The sequence below is a fragment of the Bubalus kerabau genome, chromosome 18 (assembly GCF_029407905.1).
Source record: "Bubalus kerabau isolate K-KA32 ecotype Philippines breed swamp buffalo chromosome 18, PCC_UOA_SB_1v2, whole genome shotgun sequence".
NCBI classification, from domain to species: domain Eukaryota; kingdom Metazoa; phylum Chordata; class Mammalia; order Artiodactyla; family Bovidae; genus Bubalus; species Bubalus kerabau.
The window spans coordinates 10,321,334-10,338,151 of record NC_073641.1 but is presented as its reverse complement, the minus strand read 5'-3'; the positions used below and the strand labels follow the sequence as shown (position 1 = coordinate 10,338,151).

At 45.3% G+C, this 16,818-nt stretch overlaps 1 protein-coding gene and 1 long non-coding RNA gene across 7 annotated transcripts; one reads left to right on the top strand and one right to left on the bottom strand.

Annotated features, from left to right (window-relative positions):
- Positions 1-633: 633 nt before the first annotated feature.
- On the bottom strand, positions 634-12,877 carry LOC129633086 (uncharacterized). Of its 6 annotated transcripts, XR_008704877.1 has the most exons (4): positions 10,609-11,129; positions 3,328-3,591; positions 2,370-2,444; positions 634-2,178 (listed from the first exon to the last, which is right to left on the bottom strand). It is a non-coding gene; the product is annotated as an uncharacterized LOC129633086 (long non-coding RNA). The 6 variants fall into 6 exon arrangements; XR_008704875.1 differs by adding an exon at positions 11,142-12,877 and having other exon boundaries at positions 634-3,591; positions 10,609-10,899; XR_008704878.1 differs by adding an exon at positions 11,142-11,323 and having other exon boundaries at positions 634-3,591; positions 10,609-10,739.
- Positions 12,878-12,900: 23 nt separating this feature from the next.
- Positions 12,901-16,363, top strand: TMEM174 (transmembrane protein 174). Its single transcript, XM_055554854.1, has 2 exons — positions 12,901-13,547; positions 13,738-16,363. The coding sequence occupies exons 1-2, from the start codon at positions 12,922-12,924 to the stop codon at positions 13,841-13,843; spliced, it is 732 nt and encodes a 243-aa protein (XP_055410829.1). The 5' UTR covers positions 12,901-12,921; the 3' UTR covers positions 13,844-16,363.
- The last annotated feature ends 455 nt before the right edge of the window (positions 16,364-16,818 follow it).

Below are 16,818 nucleotides of genomic sequence, written 5' to 3'. Positions count from 1 at the left end.
GTTGTCAGTAAGAAGCAAAGCCTATCCAAATTATAAACCACAATCAAACCAGCAATAAAACACTGCCTGAAATTTCCTGCAAGGAAAATGTCATGACTGCTTCAGAAGGAGCTGACTCGAGAGAGGGCAGAAAAAATATTTGGGTTGAAAGAGGCAGCCAAACTGAAAAGGATGCTCGTAAGAAAAGATATTCTAATGTGGTATTTGAACAATTAGTGAAAGAATGATTTTAACATTTTTAAAAGCATGAACATCAATGATTTAACAAGTCTGAGTTCTATACATGAGAATGGATCTAGGTTGATTTGCTGAATAATTTGCTAGTTGTTTAAGTATTTAGCTTTAATTGACTAGTTTTCACTTGTTGTTGTAACTGCACCTTGAGTTATTTTGTCTCTGATTCAGTTAGTTACACATCTGATGCAGCTGGAGATGGAGACAAGGGGAGCCCAAGGGAGATAACTTTAATTTATAATGTCTGTGAGGACTTTCCGGTTGATCAGACAATACCTGGTAGAGAAATTTTCAATAAGGTGGAGTCCTGAGGTCTCTCCAGCAGCCACTGCGTTCACTGAGAATCCCACCCCAAAGAGTTTGCCCCTGCATTTTTTTATTTCGAGGAATTAAAGAAAGTTTTGTTTTTTTAAAAAGGAAAGTGTATTGAATGCAAATACTTTCAACACATTTAAAATTAACAATTATTAATCATTGTGGAAATTTACCAGCCAGACTTTCTGAATTCAGAGTTGAATTATTTGTATTCATTGGAGAACTATTCCACTGGTACAAAGGGTTACATTGTGGATAAAAGGAAGGAATTGATTGCTCACTTTAAGGACAAAAGGCTCACAAGGTTGGTTTATTTAACACATACTTTTCAAGTTTCAATGCTAAATATTCTTGAACAACAACTGCAAGGGAAAACTGGATATTTTTATTTATGAAGTCACGATAGTAAAAATAAGAATTGAAAACTGAAGGAAGAGACTTACTTGATCAGATATACTATAAGTCATTTGAGACAGTTTATTTACACTGAAAAAAATTTTGAAGAGAGAATAGAAAAAGACCTGGTTCTTTGGACTGCCTGCGTGCCAAGTTGCTTCAGTCCGACTCTTGCGACCCTATGGACTGTAACCTGCCAGGCTCCTCTGTCCACGGGATTCTCCAGGCAAGACTACTCAAGTGGGTTGCCATGCCCTCCTCCTGGGGATCTTCCTGACTCAAAGATCAAATCCACATCTCTAATGTCTCCGGCATTGGCAGGCGGGTCCTTTACCACTAGTGCTACCTGGGAAGCCTTCTTATAAACTGATGCAGAAAAAAGTCTTTTTTTTTTTTGATCAATCACTGTATCAAGTGCCAGGGGCTATGATGATTTTCTCTAGTTAAAATCTATATTTGGACTATCAACTACAATTGGAATCACCACTTGATAAATTTATGATAATAAACATCCATTCTTTAAGATTTACCTGGCTTCTTAAGAAGTCAAAGGGGTGAATTAAATAGGATGTGATCACCCCAGTATCTTTCACGTCTTTCATGATGCACTGATCTCTGCAGTTTCCTCCAGGAAAGTATCACTGGTTTTATTTTTCTGTCCCGATAAGGAAAGACTTCTATTCGGCTTTTCCTACCATAGTAGCCCTTGCTCCATGGATTAGAAAGTCAATGTGGGGATTTGCCAATTGCCAAGTATATCTATTCTGATTTTACATTCAGCAACTGGGGAAGTAAACACAGGGTAATTTCACAGACCTACTGGCTTCATTGTCATTCAATAAGACAAAATTCCATTTAGCACCTGACCACCTTAAGCCCCCACTTTTATTTATGGACCAGTGGCATTTTGGGTCCCTAGAAAGAATGTCAGTTCAGACTCAGGGTATATCAGTCCCCAGAGGTTTGGGCAAATGGCTCTATGTCCTTTGAAAAATAGTTGGAGGAAGACTTAAAGTATGTATATTGTAGCAGTGTGGCAGCGTTCTTTTTCAAGGGGAACCAGCCTCTCCTCCAATCAAGGCGCTCCAGGTCTATGAATGGATTAGATTCAAAAACTGAAGAAGAAGCCTCTCTGTTGTGATGACATGGGTCAGGTTTTGGTCACCAGATCTGGAGTTTTCCCTCTTATACACACCAAGTAACATTTTAGTAGTATACTCATCTATTTCATTCCTAGGGACACAATGATCAATTAGCCATAGCCAGAGATTACGGAAAGTCAAAATACCCATTATAATAAATGCAGTCATCTTGTCTCTGGCTACTAAAGGCTTTCTCTTGGCTTCTACTAGGTTGAAATTCCCACATCACCACCACTAAAATAAGGGGACCCACCTCATTGGCGATCTCTCTTGATATCATACCTGGCCTAGAGAAGACAGCCATCGGCAAGCTTATCAAGGGTATTGATGCTCTCTGCACTAGGGTACTTCTCAATCCTTGGAGAAGGGATCAAGGGGTGGAAAACAGGTACAAAGATCAGTCATAAAAAGTCCACTCCAATAGCTCTCTCTCTCAAAGGCTTTAAACTCTTGTACATTATACCAGAGAACTTCTGGTGTCTCAACCTCATTGAATACAAGCCACGTACCAATCAACCAAACAAGTATACTAGTAAGGTCACCTCCAGCTATACAAATCAGCATTAACATTAAATCTAGAATATATTAACTTCAATTTAAGTAACAATAAATTAATAGCACTAACATTAAATCTAGAATATCTGTTAAGTGCACCTACACAAAAATTTATCAATCCAATATTATTTTCTATTCTCCTTGGTCTAGCATCCTTAGGATTAATTTCTACACATATTCTCCACATTTATGCCAATACAAATTTTTTAAATCTTGTAAGTCTTTTGCAGAGTTCACCATTTTTTTCTGAGTCAGAAGAGAATGCACTATATACCCCTACAGTATGCTGAAATATAATATGTTTAGAGCAGTAAGAGGTACTTGGCACGAATTTTGAGAATAGGCATCCTTTGCCAGTGAAGGCAAGGTTATTATAGCATATTTGGGTAAAATAAGTGGGGAGAGGTGCTTCTGCCAACAAAGATGGCTCAGAATGACTCCAAGCTCAAGATTCTCAACCTCCTCTGAGCCTACGGGTGTCCTCATTCCAAGTCTCAAGTTCCCAGTGCTTCACAATCAGCCTCCTAACTTTCATATTAGAAACTTAATAAGGTTGTGAATTAAACTTTTGTTGTAATTACGTAAATGGCATATTTAAATTTTGTGTTTGATTTTCAGTGAGCCCTGTAGATACTAGAAAGAATAGATTCTTTTAAGGCCAGTAGAAACTCTTTGGCTTTCTCACCATTACTTGGGCTGAGATTTTACAGGCTTGAGGTGGTTGTTTTTCTTTTTGTAAGTATTCGAGGGCACTCAGAAGTGGCCATCTCCATTCCACAGTTCTCACAGCCCATCGTTACCATCATTCTAGGTGCCAGCCACTTGGTCCCTAAGGCTCTTTCTTCACTATGAAGAAGGAATTCACAGGGCCTGGACTCCATCTTAGGCCTGTTCATGCTGATCATGCTCGGCCACCTTTCCAATGGACTCTGAACTCTGTGTTTAGTGCCTATGAAAACAACAACAGAAGGATAAGACCCCCCTCCAGACAGGGGAACCTTGAAGATGGTATCTAGGTTACTCATCGCCTAAGACAAAACATATGCTAATCACCCCTTCCTCCAGACAGGCCATAAATTTTTCTGTATCTATCGGAGTGTAACCTCGGGCTTATTGATTATTGGCTAATTGTTTGAGCACATGAGCACATAGCACGTGAATGACGGGGTTATTGGGATTGTATTTTCCTTGGTTTATGTAAGTCTCAAGGAATTTGGGGTGGTGGGTTCAGACACGTGCACATGGGGTATAAAAGATTTTCACAAATGTTGGTCAGGGTCCTTGGCTAAGAGGAGACTCTGCCTTGGGCCCGCCGGTGTAATAAACTGCACTCCACTATCCGCATTGTCCTTCTGAGTGAGTTTGTTTCCCAGAACTCGTGGCTATAACAACTAGGCACTTTTTTGCAGCCTATTGCAGGTAATATTTTGATTAATTTTGATGTTACTGCATGCCATGGGTTGCTAATGTTCCATTTTTCACTGGGCTTAGCATTGTATGTGAGGGCAAGAAAAAGACCAAACCAACTCCCGAATCCCATCTTTGTAGGTCTGTTTCCTAAACCCACTGTTGGTAATATGTGTTAGTCAGGATACAGTTGCTGTGCCATGCTCACTTCAGTCGTGTCTGACTCTTTGTACCCCATGGACTGTACCTGCTAAGCTCCTCAGTCTATGGGATTTTTTAGACGAGAATACTGGAGTGGGTTGCCACACTCTCCTCCAGGAGACCTTCCCAACCCAGGGATGAAACCCACAGCTCCTGTGTTGCAGTTGGATTCCTTATCCCTGACCACCAGGGAAGCCCCAGGATCCAGTTAGGGAAACACAAACCATATTAGTTATTTTAATAGAGAGGACTTAATTTAGGAAACTACTTAAACAGGTATTAGAGGACTGAAAAGGCAAAAAGTGACCTCTGAGGTAACTCAGAGATAGTAAAAAAAAAAAAAAAAAAAAGAAAAGAAATAGGTTGGGGGAACAGAGGGAAGAGGCTGGAAATACATTAGAATGTAGAAGCTCAGAGATGGGACCCTATGGAGCTGGCACCTGGCTTTCTGAATAAAGGATGTCACTCAGCTTGTGCTGGCATCTCAGGAATTTAGATAAAGAACCTTGGGGAGTCTCCATTAAAGTCTTAAAGGATAGGGTCCAGAGAGCTTCTGGGTTGGTGAGCACGTGGAGATTTGGGGAGAGAGGTGCCCTCCGAGAGAGGATGGGAGCTCCGCACACCTTTCCCCATACCTGCCCTATGCACCTCTGCTGTCTGGCTGTTCCTGAGTTACAGCCTTTTAAAATAAGCAACCATCTATTTACAAAGAGCAAAAGTGACTCTGAGGAGAGTGCGTTGTTTGGCTGCTGGTGGTATTTTTGAAGGGGCACAGTGAGGCTGGATCTGGGGGGTGTGTGGAGGGAAACTGCAAATTGGAAGTGCTGCTGCTAGGATGAAGAAGTGCTGCTGCAGAGACACTGCCAGCAGCAACAAGACAGGAAACGGCACAGCTGACCCTTGAGCAGCGGAGGGAGTGGTCAGGGACGTTGACCTTCCACGCAGCTGAAGAACCCACGCACCACTTACAGTTGGCCCTTGGTATCTGTGGCTTCCCTGTATCTCTAGTTCTGCATCTGCAGACTCAACCAATCACAGATCGTATAGTACTGTGTATTTACTACTGAAAACAAGCCCAGTTTATGTGGACCCATGCCGCTGTTGTTCAAGGATCTATTGCTTTCTCCTTCCTTCCACCGTGCAGTCTCCCTCTAATGCACCATGTTAGCAGAACTGGATATGCAACCACTGGGCAAAGGAAAATGTCCTTGGCAGAGTCTCAGCCAAAGCGAAGTATCAAAGGGTGGGTTTGGAGCAGACTCACAACAGCTTAGTAATCAGCATACTTCTCTTGATTGTAACCTGGTTGTCAAAAGGATGAAATGAAACTATGTATATTAAATATCTAGAATAGTTATAGCCTGATTCATTATAAGTATTTGATAAATGTTGACACTATTTTTCCTGGCACATAGTGAAATGAGCACATGGAGTCTTTTCCCTTCATTCTGTTAATGCAGTGGATTACACTGATCGGTTTTCATATGTTGAATCATCCTTGAATTCCAGGAATAAATCTCCGTTGGTCATGATATATAATACTTGTTATAGGCTATTGAATTCAGCTTGTTAGCTTTTTAAAAATTGGTATCTATCTATATACAGGAGATTCCTATATATATACACACACACACACACACACACACACACACACACACACACAGGGGATTTGAGTTTTCAGTGAGAGAGGCTGAGTCAAAGTGACCTTAAAAGTGTAACTAGAGGGATCTGAACCAAGATGTTAGACAAGAGGGTGGAGTAGAAAGAACCTCAGCTTACCTCCTCTTACGGCACACCAAAATAGCAGCTATTTACAAAGCAAGTATTGGAAAGAAAGACTGGAATCTACCAGAAGAGATCCTCTACAACTAAAGATATAAAGAAGGCGCTGTAATGAGACAGGTAAGAGGCATGGAGTCACAATATAGTCAAGACCCGTGAGCTCAGGTTGGTGACCCACAAATGAGAGAATAATTACAATCGCAGAGGTCTTCCCCAAGGAGTGAGGGGTCTAAACCTCACATCAGGCTCCTCAGCCTGGGAGCCCTGCATGAGGAAGACAAGCCATCAGACCATTTGGTTTTGAAGACCAGTGGGGTTTACTACTAGGGGCCCCACAGGGTTGTGGGAAATAGAGACTCCACTCTTAAAAGGCGTACACAAAATGTCACACTGTCTGAGACCCAGGGCAGAAGCAGTCATTTGAAAGGAGCCTGGGTTAAACCCATCTGCTGATCTTGGAGAGTCTCCTGAAAAGGAGGCAACCAGAGCTCACCCTGGGGCATAGGCACTGACAGGAACTGTCTGGGGAGCTTGTGGACACTAGGGCTGCCAAGTTCTATTCTGTAACCCTCTCTACAGCTTCTTGGCCTCAGGACCCAGGCCCACCCCCTGCCCACTAAGCTGTAGGCACCAGTGCTGGGATGTCTCAGGCCAAGCAACAAGCCAGGTGGGGTTGTAGCTCCACCTGCCAGCAGGCAGGCATCCTTAGGGCTCCCTGAATCCAGAGCCCTCCCTGGACACAGCCCTGTGCACCAAAGGGCCCAGAAATTAGCTGCACACACTAGTGCACAGGTGCTAGACCCAAGACCCCAGGGTCTTCCAACCAGCGACCGGGAGACTCAGTGGGCAGACACTTACCCCAGGATAAACACAGCCCTGCAGCCAGCCATGGCCAGACCCAGCCCACTCACTGGTAGGGTAGAATCATCCCCCGGACCTGCTGGGCCCCAACCCCGCCCTCCAGCAGCCCTACCCAGCTCTAGACACCTTGGGCCCTTCAGCCAGCTGCCCCCAGGATCTGGCTCCACTCACCAGTGGGCTGACACGAGATTTGGGACAGCCTGGACTTCACAACCATCAGTGTCTGGAATCAGCCTTAACCACCAGCAGTCTGACAGCAGCTCTGAGCAGCGTGGGCTCTGCAACCAGAGATTCTAGAGCCTGGCTCTGCCTGCCAGGGGGCTGCCACTAGCCCTTTGGTTGTTTTTCAGTCACTCAGTCGTGTCTGACTCTTTGCAACCCCATGGACTGTAGCACACCAGTTTTCCACGTCCTTCACCATCTCCTGGAGCTTGTTCAAACTCATGTCCATTGACTAGGTAATGACATCCAGCCATCTCATTCTCTCTTAACCCTGCTCCTCTGGCCTTCAATCTTTCCCAGGGTCTTTTCTAATGAGTCAGTTCTTTGCATCAGGTGGCCAAAGTATTGGAGATTCAGCTTCAGTATCAGTCCTTCCAATGAATATTCAAGACTGATTTCCTTTAGGATTGACTGGTTTGATATCCTTGAAGTCCAAGGAACTCTCAAGAGTTTTTTCCAACACCACAATTCAAAAGCATTAGTTCTTTGGTGTTCAGCCTTTTTTATGGTCCAACTCTCACATCCATACATGACTACTGGAAAAACCATAGCTTTGACTAGACGGACCTTTGCCCATCGGTGGGTAGGCACCAGTCCTAGGAACTCTTGGACCCCAACTCTGCCTACCAGCAAGGGGACACTGGCTTTGGGGCCACTGCAGGACACAGCTAACACGCCAGTGGGCCAGCGCCAGCCCAGAACCCCTTCAGTCCTGGCTCTGCCCACCAGCAGGCCAATTCTAGCCTCTAGGACAACTCAGGTCCCAGCCCCACCCACAGGCAGGGCAACACCAGCTTAGAGACACCTTGGACTCCTCAACCAGCCATCTTGGGATACAGTCCCTCTCACAAGGGGGCCAATACCAGCTTTGGGACACCCTGGAACCCACAGCCAGCTGTGTCAGGAACTGGCCACATCCACCAATAGGCTGTCACTAGATCTGGAAATCCTGGTCCCACAATTACCCACCCCAGAACCTGGCTCTGCCCACTAGTGAACCAAACTAGCCCTGGCATCCCCTAGAGTTCCATAGCCAATTGCCTTGCATTCTGGCCCCCCTAACCAGCAGCCAACCATTTCCACACAAACCAGAGCCTGGCAACCAAACAGACTGAATGCCAGCCACACCTACCAGAGTGGCTACGGCAGTCAGCCACCACCAGAGGAAGACCCAGGCAGCCTGCACACGGGGAACCCCTAGAGTATGTAGCTTTGGGGACCAGAGAGGAGTGCAGTCCTGGGATACATAGTACGTTTCTTACAAAAGATCACTTCTCCAATGTTGGGAAATATATTCAATCTACCAGATATGTAGAAATTAAAAGCAGAAAGAATATTTTCCAAATCAAGGAACAAACTAGAACCCCAGAAGAAGAACTAGGTAAAGTGGATTTACTCAATAAAAGTTCAAGGTAATGATCATAAAGATGATCAAAGAACTTGGGAGAAGAATGGATGAACACAGTGAGAAGTGTTACAGAGCATTAGAAGGGATAAAGGAGAATCAAATAGAGCCCAAGAATACAATAACTGAAATTAAAAATACATTAGAAGGAGTCAACATTAGATTAAATGATACAGAGGAATGGATTAGCAAGCTAGAAGAAGTGTAGTTGATGGAAAACACAGAAAAAAGAATAAAAAGAAATAAGGACAGTTTAAGAGACTTCTGAGACAAACATCAAACATATTAACATTTACATTATAGGGGTCCCAGAATGAGAAACAAGAAAGAAAGGAGCAGAGAATTTATTTGAAAACATCATATCTTTAGGAGAAAATATAGAACACTCTGACATAAATTATAGCAATAGCTTTTTTGAATCTCTCTCCTAAGGCAAAAGAAACAAAAATAAACAAATGGGACTTAAAAGCTTTTGCACAGCAAAGGAAACCATTGACAAAATAAAAAGACAACCTACTGAATGGGAGGAAATATTTGTAAATGATACGACTGATAAGGAGTTATTATCCAAAATATATAAGTAGCTCATACAACTGAATATAAAAAACCCTGACCTAATAGAAAAATGAAGAGAAGACCTAAATAGACATTTCCCCAAACTGCCACCTGGCCAACAATCACATGGAAAGATGTTCAACTTTGCTAATCAGAGAAATGCAAATCAAAGCCACAATGAGACATCACCTCACACCTGTCAGAACTGCTACCATGAAAAAGAACACAAATAACATATGTTAGAATGTGGAGAAAATGGAATCCTCCTACGCTGTTGGTGGGAATGTAAATTGGTGCAGTATGGAGGTTCCTCAAAAAACTAAAAATAGAACTATAATATGATCCAGCAATTCTGCCTCTGGGTATATATCCAAAGAAAATGAAAACAGTAATTCAAAAAGATACCTGCACCAAACAGAAAAAGACTCACAGACCCAGAAAACAAACTTACGATTACCAAAGAGGAAAGGTTGGGGGGCAATAAATTAGTAATATGGGGTGAACAAGTACAAACTTCTACATACAAAACAGATTTACTGTATAGCATGGGGAATAATATTCAATATCTTATAATAACCTATAGAGGAAAATCATCTGAAAAATACATATAACTAAATCTCTTGCTATACACTGGAAACACAACATTGTAAATCAACTATACTTCAATAAAAAAGATAAATGCACCTCAGCTTTCACAGCAGCATTATTTACAGTAGCCAAGATATGGAAGTCGCTTAAGTGTCCATGAACAGATCAATAGATAAAGAATATGAAATATATATATGTATATATATAATGGAATATTACTTAGCCATAAAAAAGAATGAAAATTACCATTTGCAACAACACAAATGGAATCAGAGGGTATTATGCTTAGTAAAATAAGTCAGCCAAGAAATACAAATACTGTATGCTATCATTTATACGTGGAATTGAAAACAAATAAAGCAAATGAATGAATAGAGCAAAACAGAAGCAGAAACAGACTTGTGGATATAAAGAACCAGTAGCTACCAGCAGGGAGAGGGAATGGGGGAGGGACAAGACAGGGGTAGGGGATTAAGAGGTACAAAACACTATGTATTAAATAAAGAAGCCACAAGGATGGACTGTGCAGCACAGGGAATGGAGCCAGTATTTTATAATAACTTTAGAGTATGGCACCCCACTCCAGTACTCTTGCCTAGAAAATCCCATGAATGGAGGAGCCTGGTGGGCCGCAGTCCATGGGGTCGCGAAGAGTCAGACACGACTGATCGACTTCACTTTCACTTTTCACTTTCATACATTGGAGAAGGAAATGGCAACCCACTCTAGTGTTCTTGCCTGGAGAATCCCAGGGACGGGAGAGCCTGGTTGGCTGCCGTCTATGGGGTCGTACAGACTCAGACACGACTAAAGCGAAGCAGCAGCATCATCTATACAATTTTTAATCACTTTGTTGTAACCTAAAACTAATGCAATATTGTAAATCAACTACACCTCAATTTAAAAAAATGAAATAGAAAGAAAGTACAGCTAGGATTTTCTTACCCGTGAGCTCGGGAAGCCCTTCTAGTTTTGGATTCAAGGGCTGTTTGGAGGAAGTTGATCTCTCTTGCCTACTCTTTCAATGTTTCCAGTTCTCATCGCTTCCCTTGTGGCTCAGCTTGTAAAGAATCTGCCTGCAATTCAGGAGACCTGGTTTCGATTCCTGGGTTGGGAAGATCCCCTGGAGTATTCTGGCCTAGAGAATTCCATGGACAGTCCATGGGTTGCAAAGAGTCGGGCATGACTGAGCGACTTTCACTTTTCAGTTCTTATCTTAATTGCAAGTGGCTGTAGCTAAAGACAAATGGGAAACATGACTGAAGGATTTAGAAAAACAATGTTTTCAGAGCCCAACTGTTAACTCAGGGGTTAAGCGCCTGAAAAGAATGTCAGGCTAGCTGACCAGAATTTTCATGATTAACGAGAAAAGCTGGCTGCCCTGGATCTCTGATCTAGCCCAGTGAGAAAAAGGGCAGACCACGCCTACTGCAACAACGCTCCATCCTTGCTGCTCTAGGGTGCTTACAGGGAGATACCTGAGAGGGTTATTTCCTTGCTTTCCCATCTGTTTGGCAGCAAAGCTGGTCACAAGCCTTGTCCTATGGCAGGGAGAGGCATTTTGGAGGGGAGAAAAGCCCCCTAGTTTCCCAGGAGCACTTGGGATTAACGTGGGGTTTCCAGAGATTCCTGATGATAAGAGCCACCTGGGGCATGTTCCCTCCCTTGGAAATGTTAGTTCTGTTGAGCTAAGGTGGGAACTCAGATGTTGCCAGTTAAAATAGTGGCCCAGGTGATTTTTATCATCAAGCAAGTTTGGGAAGCCCTACCATAGGGCAAGAGGACAACTCTTCCTGGACCTTGAGCTCATGCCTGCAAAAGGGAGCGGATATAATATTTAACCACTGAAGAGAGACATCTGTTTGGAGACAGGAACAGGGCTACGGTTACTGTTCCATGAAAGATGAAACCGGTGGGACTGGGCACTTCCCTGGCAGTCCAGGGCTTAAGACTCCATTCTTCCAATGCAGGGGGTGTTGGGTTCCATCCCTGGATGGATCCCACAAGCCTCGTGGCGAAAATAACCAAAACATGAAACAGAAGTTATATTGTAACAAATGCAATAAAAATTTTAAAAAGGGTCCACATCAAAAAAAATCTTTTAAAAGAAAGAATATCGATGGGGCTGTTCTTAAATTCTGTAGTTATGAATGACAGATCACATCACGGAAGGGCAAGTTTTCTTCCCCAAATGAGCTTGGGTGTGGTTGCAAAAACACAGGAGGCTTGAAAATGCAGCTATTTACTTGGCCATGGAAACCGAGGACTGTGCTGCTACCACTGAGCGAGGGTCTGAAGTGCGTGTCCCTGAGAGCCCAGGTCATACCCGATTCTCTGCCAGCGATGCAGCGCATGGAGAGGCTTCCAGGGTGTCTCTCCTCTCCCGCAGCGGCAACTACTCCCCAGATGCTGACAGCAAAGGCACTTGGAGCTGGTCAGGAAAGAGCAGGACCTCAGGACTCTGCGAGACTTGCTGTGGAAGTGTGTGTCATCACGACTAGAGGTTCCTGAGGTGGGGAGGAAAACAGAACATCCTCAAACAGGTCTCTGCTTATTTCTAGTGAGCTGACCCAGCAGGAAAGTTGGGGTGGATTCCTGAGCACGTGGTGGACACATTCAGGGCCTCTGTACAACCCAGCGCCCTGGAGGTCCTCTGCCATTTCTACAGTCTTGGTTTGGGCAGGGTGTGAACAGAGCTTCCCTGGTGGCTTAGCGGCAAAGAATCCACCTCCCAATGCCTGCCAATGCAGGGGGCAAGGGTTCGACCCCTGGCTGGGGAAAATCCCCTGGAGAAGGAAAGGGCTATCTACTGCAGTAGTTTTGCCTGGGAAATCCCATGGACAGAGGCGCCTGACAGGCTACAGTCCATGAGATCACAAAGAGTTAGACACAACTTAGCAATTAACAACAAAACAGAGTCTTGGAGCAGCCCCTGACACATCTAAAAAATGTACTTCCTGGCACATAGAATGTGCTCAGTAAAACTTTCTGAATGAGTGAGTGAATGAGTGGAAGAGAGAGTGCTTGTCATTGAATTGCAAATCAGAGGCCTCCAACTGTTGATGAAATTTATGAGAAAGCTTCAGGCTTCACTTCTCAGACCTTTATTCTTCTAAACAAAGTTCAGGCCTCTGAATGTTCTACTCTGTTAACCACAGAAGCCCAAAGTTCTTCCATAACTAACCTGAACCAGGGGTTCCTGGGCTCTGCTCTCAGGAGCTCTCACAAGCCCTCTGCCCTGGGGCAGGCAAGAGGACAATGGAGCACGGCTGCAGCCGCTTGGAGGACTTCCCTGTCAACGTGTTCTCGGTCACTCCCTACACTCCCAGCACCGCCGACATCCAGGTGTCAGACGACGACAAGGCAGGGGCCACCTTGCTCTTCTCGGGCATCTTCCTGGGACTGGTGGGGGTCACATTCACCATCATGGGCTGGATCAAATACCAAGGGGTCTCCCACTTCGAATGGACCCAGCTCCTCGGGCCCATCCTGCTGTCGGTGGGGGTGACGTTCATCCTGATTGCCGTGTGCAAGTTCAAAATGCTGTCCTGCCAGTGGTGCAAAGAAAGTGAGGAGAGGCTCCCGGATTCGGAGCAGACGGCGGGAGGACAATCGTTTGTGTTCACTGGTATCAACCAACCCATCACCTTCCATGGTGCCACTGTGGTGCAGTATATCCCTCCTCCTTATGGCTCTCAAGAGCCTATGGGGATGAATACCACCTACGTGCAGCCAGTGGTGAGCCCATGTGGCCTCATACCCACTGGAGGGTTGGCGGCCACCATGCCAAGCCCTCCTCAGTACTACACCATCTACCCTCCGGAGAATGCTGCCTTTGCTGACGACCAGGACTACCCTTCCTTTGTGGACACTGCAGATGGCAGGTAGGGCGTGTGGAGTGCGGATGATCCCCTCCCTGCTGCGGCAGTCACAATCTATGGCTGTGTTCCGTTTGCAAGGGAGGTGGTGGGAGACTGCGGATGTCTGTGTGGCCTGTTGCTGCCACGGTGGCATCGTTTTCGAGAGTCGTGCTGGGGGCTGTAAGGCATCTTGTCCTTTCTGCTTCCGTTTCAGGTCCAGCCCTGATGCTGAGCAGCTAGAAGAGACACCGCTGGGTGACGAGGACTCTGCCTGCTTCTCCCCTCCTCCGTATGAGGAGATATGCTCCCCTCCTCGCTAGACTGTGAGGCTGAGGGCACAGCGTTGTAGTTGTGTTGCTGACAGCTGAAGTGTTCTGTGCGCAGAGCTGTCTAACCAGGAAGTCTTGACAGATACCATTTGGGGAGGGTGGGGCAGGGAGAAGTGGGAGGCTGAATCTCTCTCGTTGGTAAAAATTAGGCAGGGGTGGGGAAATGTCCTTCTGATAGAGCTAGAAATCCCCTGGATATGGTTCAGGATCAGGGATTTCACCTGTTTATCCACCACCCATCCCTTTCCCACTGGGAGGCACTGGTGTCTTCATTTGAGCTCTAGCAGCCAAGGGAACCTGAGGAGGGCATGGCAACCCACTCCAGTCTACTTGCCTGGAGAATCCCATGGAGAGAGGAGCCTGTGGCTACAGTCCATGGGATCGCAAAGAGCTGGGCACGACTGAGCAACTGAGCACACAGAGTACAGCACAGCCAAGGGGAAAATCACTGCCGCTGTGACTCTGGGAGTTTCCACAGCAGTGAGAGTAGGGGTGGGAAAGAAGCAGGGGACAGAAAACAGGCTCAAATGCAGATTTTCCAGTGCCTGTTCTCAGCCCCTAAAGGGCATCTGCATGTTTGTAAGAACCTGGTGGCCATCTGGTGTCCCTGGAGGACTCTGGATATCTTAAAGTCTGCAAAGATAAATGAATTAAGTGGAATAAAAGAACATCTCCTGTTAGAATAGCATTAGATAGCTGGATTAAACATATGAAATAAATCATGTGGGACAATGAAATCAATAAATCCTTAAGTTATTACTGGGTCCCAGCAGTTCTTCAGCAAGGTTGAAGCCCATCTACCCCAGGACAGGATCTGTGCTGGAACCAGGGGCCAACAGAACACGATCACTTCCCTTCACATGGATGAGATCTGTTAAATTAGAAGAGAGTTCCTGTGTCAACACCTGGAAAACCATGAGTCATAGAAACAATCTTTATGGTTAAGAAAAGCTCATCTTCTTTATATATAAGAAAAAAATCTTTGGTACCTTTAACCTCCAAGAATCTGAACTGACAGCTAGAACAGACTCACAGACTTTAGAAGAGACAGATAAAACCATCAGGGCTTAAAAGAAAGTATTTTCCATAGGCTAAAAGGACAGGCCATGTAAGGAAAGGGAAGCTCAAACCAAAGGAAGACAGGACATAGCAATCCTTTAGAGTCTGGGTACTGCGTTTATATATGGAGTGATTTTTACTAATCTTGATCAGAAATATCTAGTTTTCCAAGGATATGATTAAAATAAGCTTGATATTATTATTGTGATTTGTACTGTTACAAATTTCATCTTAGGGATGAAATCTCTGTGTATGAGGATTCATTTTCATGTTCACTGATAAAAGGTAATTGAAAGGTATAATTCATTTTATAGAAACTAGCTTTACTCTCAATGCATTCATGAACTGCTGGACTCCTACCTGAGGATCATCAGTTCAGGGAGGACGTTTGGTGACAGGGACACAGTGGTGTCCCCACCGTCAATGCCTACACACCTTCCTCCTTCTCCCTCCTCATCCTTGTTCACTGCACAACTTTTATTCCTGGATTTGGGTTCTGGCGAGTGGCAAGGGTAGCTCAAAAGGGGAAGAGGTGTTTGGAAAGGATATCTGAGTGTGGAAGGCAGGAGGGCAGGATAGCCAGTTTGTCGTGGTGATGCTTGGAGTCTGATATGCAGGGAACTGGCCTCGGTGGGGCTTAGTTCCAGGCAGCAGACTCATTGAACACCAACTGCCCCAAGACAGAAAAAGTGCTAACACAGAGGAAATTTATGTTTTTAAAGACAGAGTATCAGAGCTGATGGCTCAAGGTGGGAGGTGGGGCTCCGAAAATAGGAATTCAGCACCTATTTGCTGAGCATCTCCTCTGTCTTCCCTTGGACTTCCCTTGTAGCTCAGTCAGTAAAGAATCTGCCTGCAATGCAGGAGACCTGGGTTCGGTTCCTGGGTGAGGAAAATCCCCTGGAGAAGGACATGGCAACCCACTCCAGTATTCTTGCCTGGAGAATCCCATGGACAGAGGAGCCTGGCAGGCCCCAGTTCATGGGGTCGCAAGAGTCAGACATGACTTAGCAGACAATCTCATCTCATCCTCTCCTCTGTGTCAGGATTGAGGCCATCAAGTGGGGATGGATCACTGAAAAAGCAAAGCCACAGAACAGGAGCTGTAGGTTTGCTCTGGTGAAGCCTCTAGAGAGGAAGAGAGATACTGACCACTTATTCCTGGTCCCAGAACCATAAGAGGGGGACTTGGACTAGTCAGAAGGGTCATCAGGGCTTCCTTGCCGAAGTGAAGTCAGAACCACTGCCCTGTAGAACCCTGGGAGCACTGTTACACAGATAGCCATGCCATCAGACTCCTTGGACTTCTGGGGACTATGCTGGGAGCTAAAGGAATAGTAGCTGATCCTAGACAAAGAGGAGGAGGAGGGGGAGCCTGGCAAGACCGTGGAGTGGGGGGATGGTACCGGAGGGCGACTTGCAGGCTGTGTATACCTTTATATTTTTTGCTGCTATGGTCCCCAAACAGAGCTGCCATCTAACACCCAGGAAATCATATCCACCAGCTCTCTGGCTTTGAAAAAACCCCACCTTGCTCTCTTTCTGTCTTTATTTCGGGGTTGCCGGGATCAACATGATGGGAAGTCCACTGAGTGGCCCCTGGACTCACACTAGGTCTCTGGCCAGCAAGGACACACTCCTGGCAGAGTTGCAGGTTTATTGTCTGGATATCTGCCTTTACTCATTCTCCTTCTCAGCATCTATCAGGGCTGAGTGGAAGATCACAACTGGGGACGGTGACTTGGGGTCTGCCTGGTCCCGGCTGTGATGTCCACCCTGAGATTCCTGGTGTGGAACGTGGCCCTGGCTGTAGGTACAGGCTGAAAGGTCTGGTGACCCAAGCAGAACCCACGGGGCCTTGTCAAACATCTTAGCCTATGTCTGCAGAACTACTAGGAAGTCGTTGA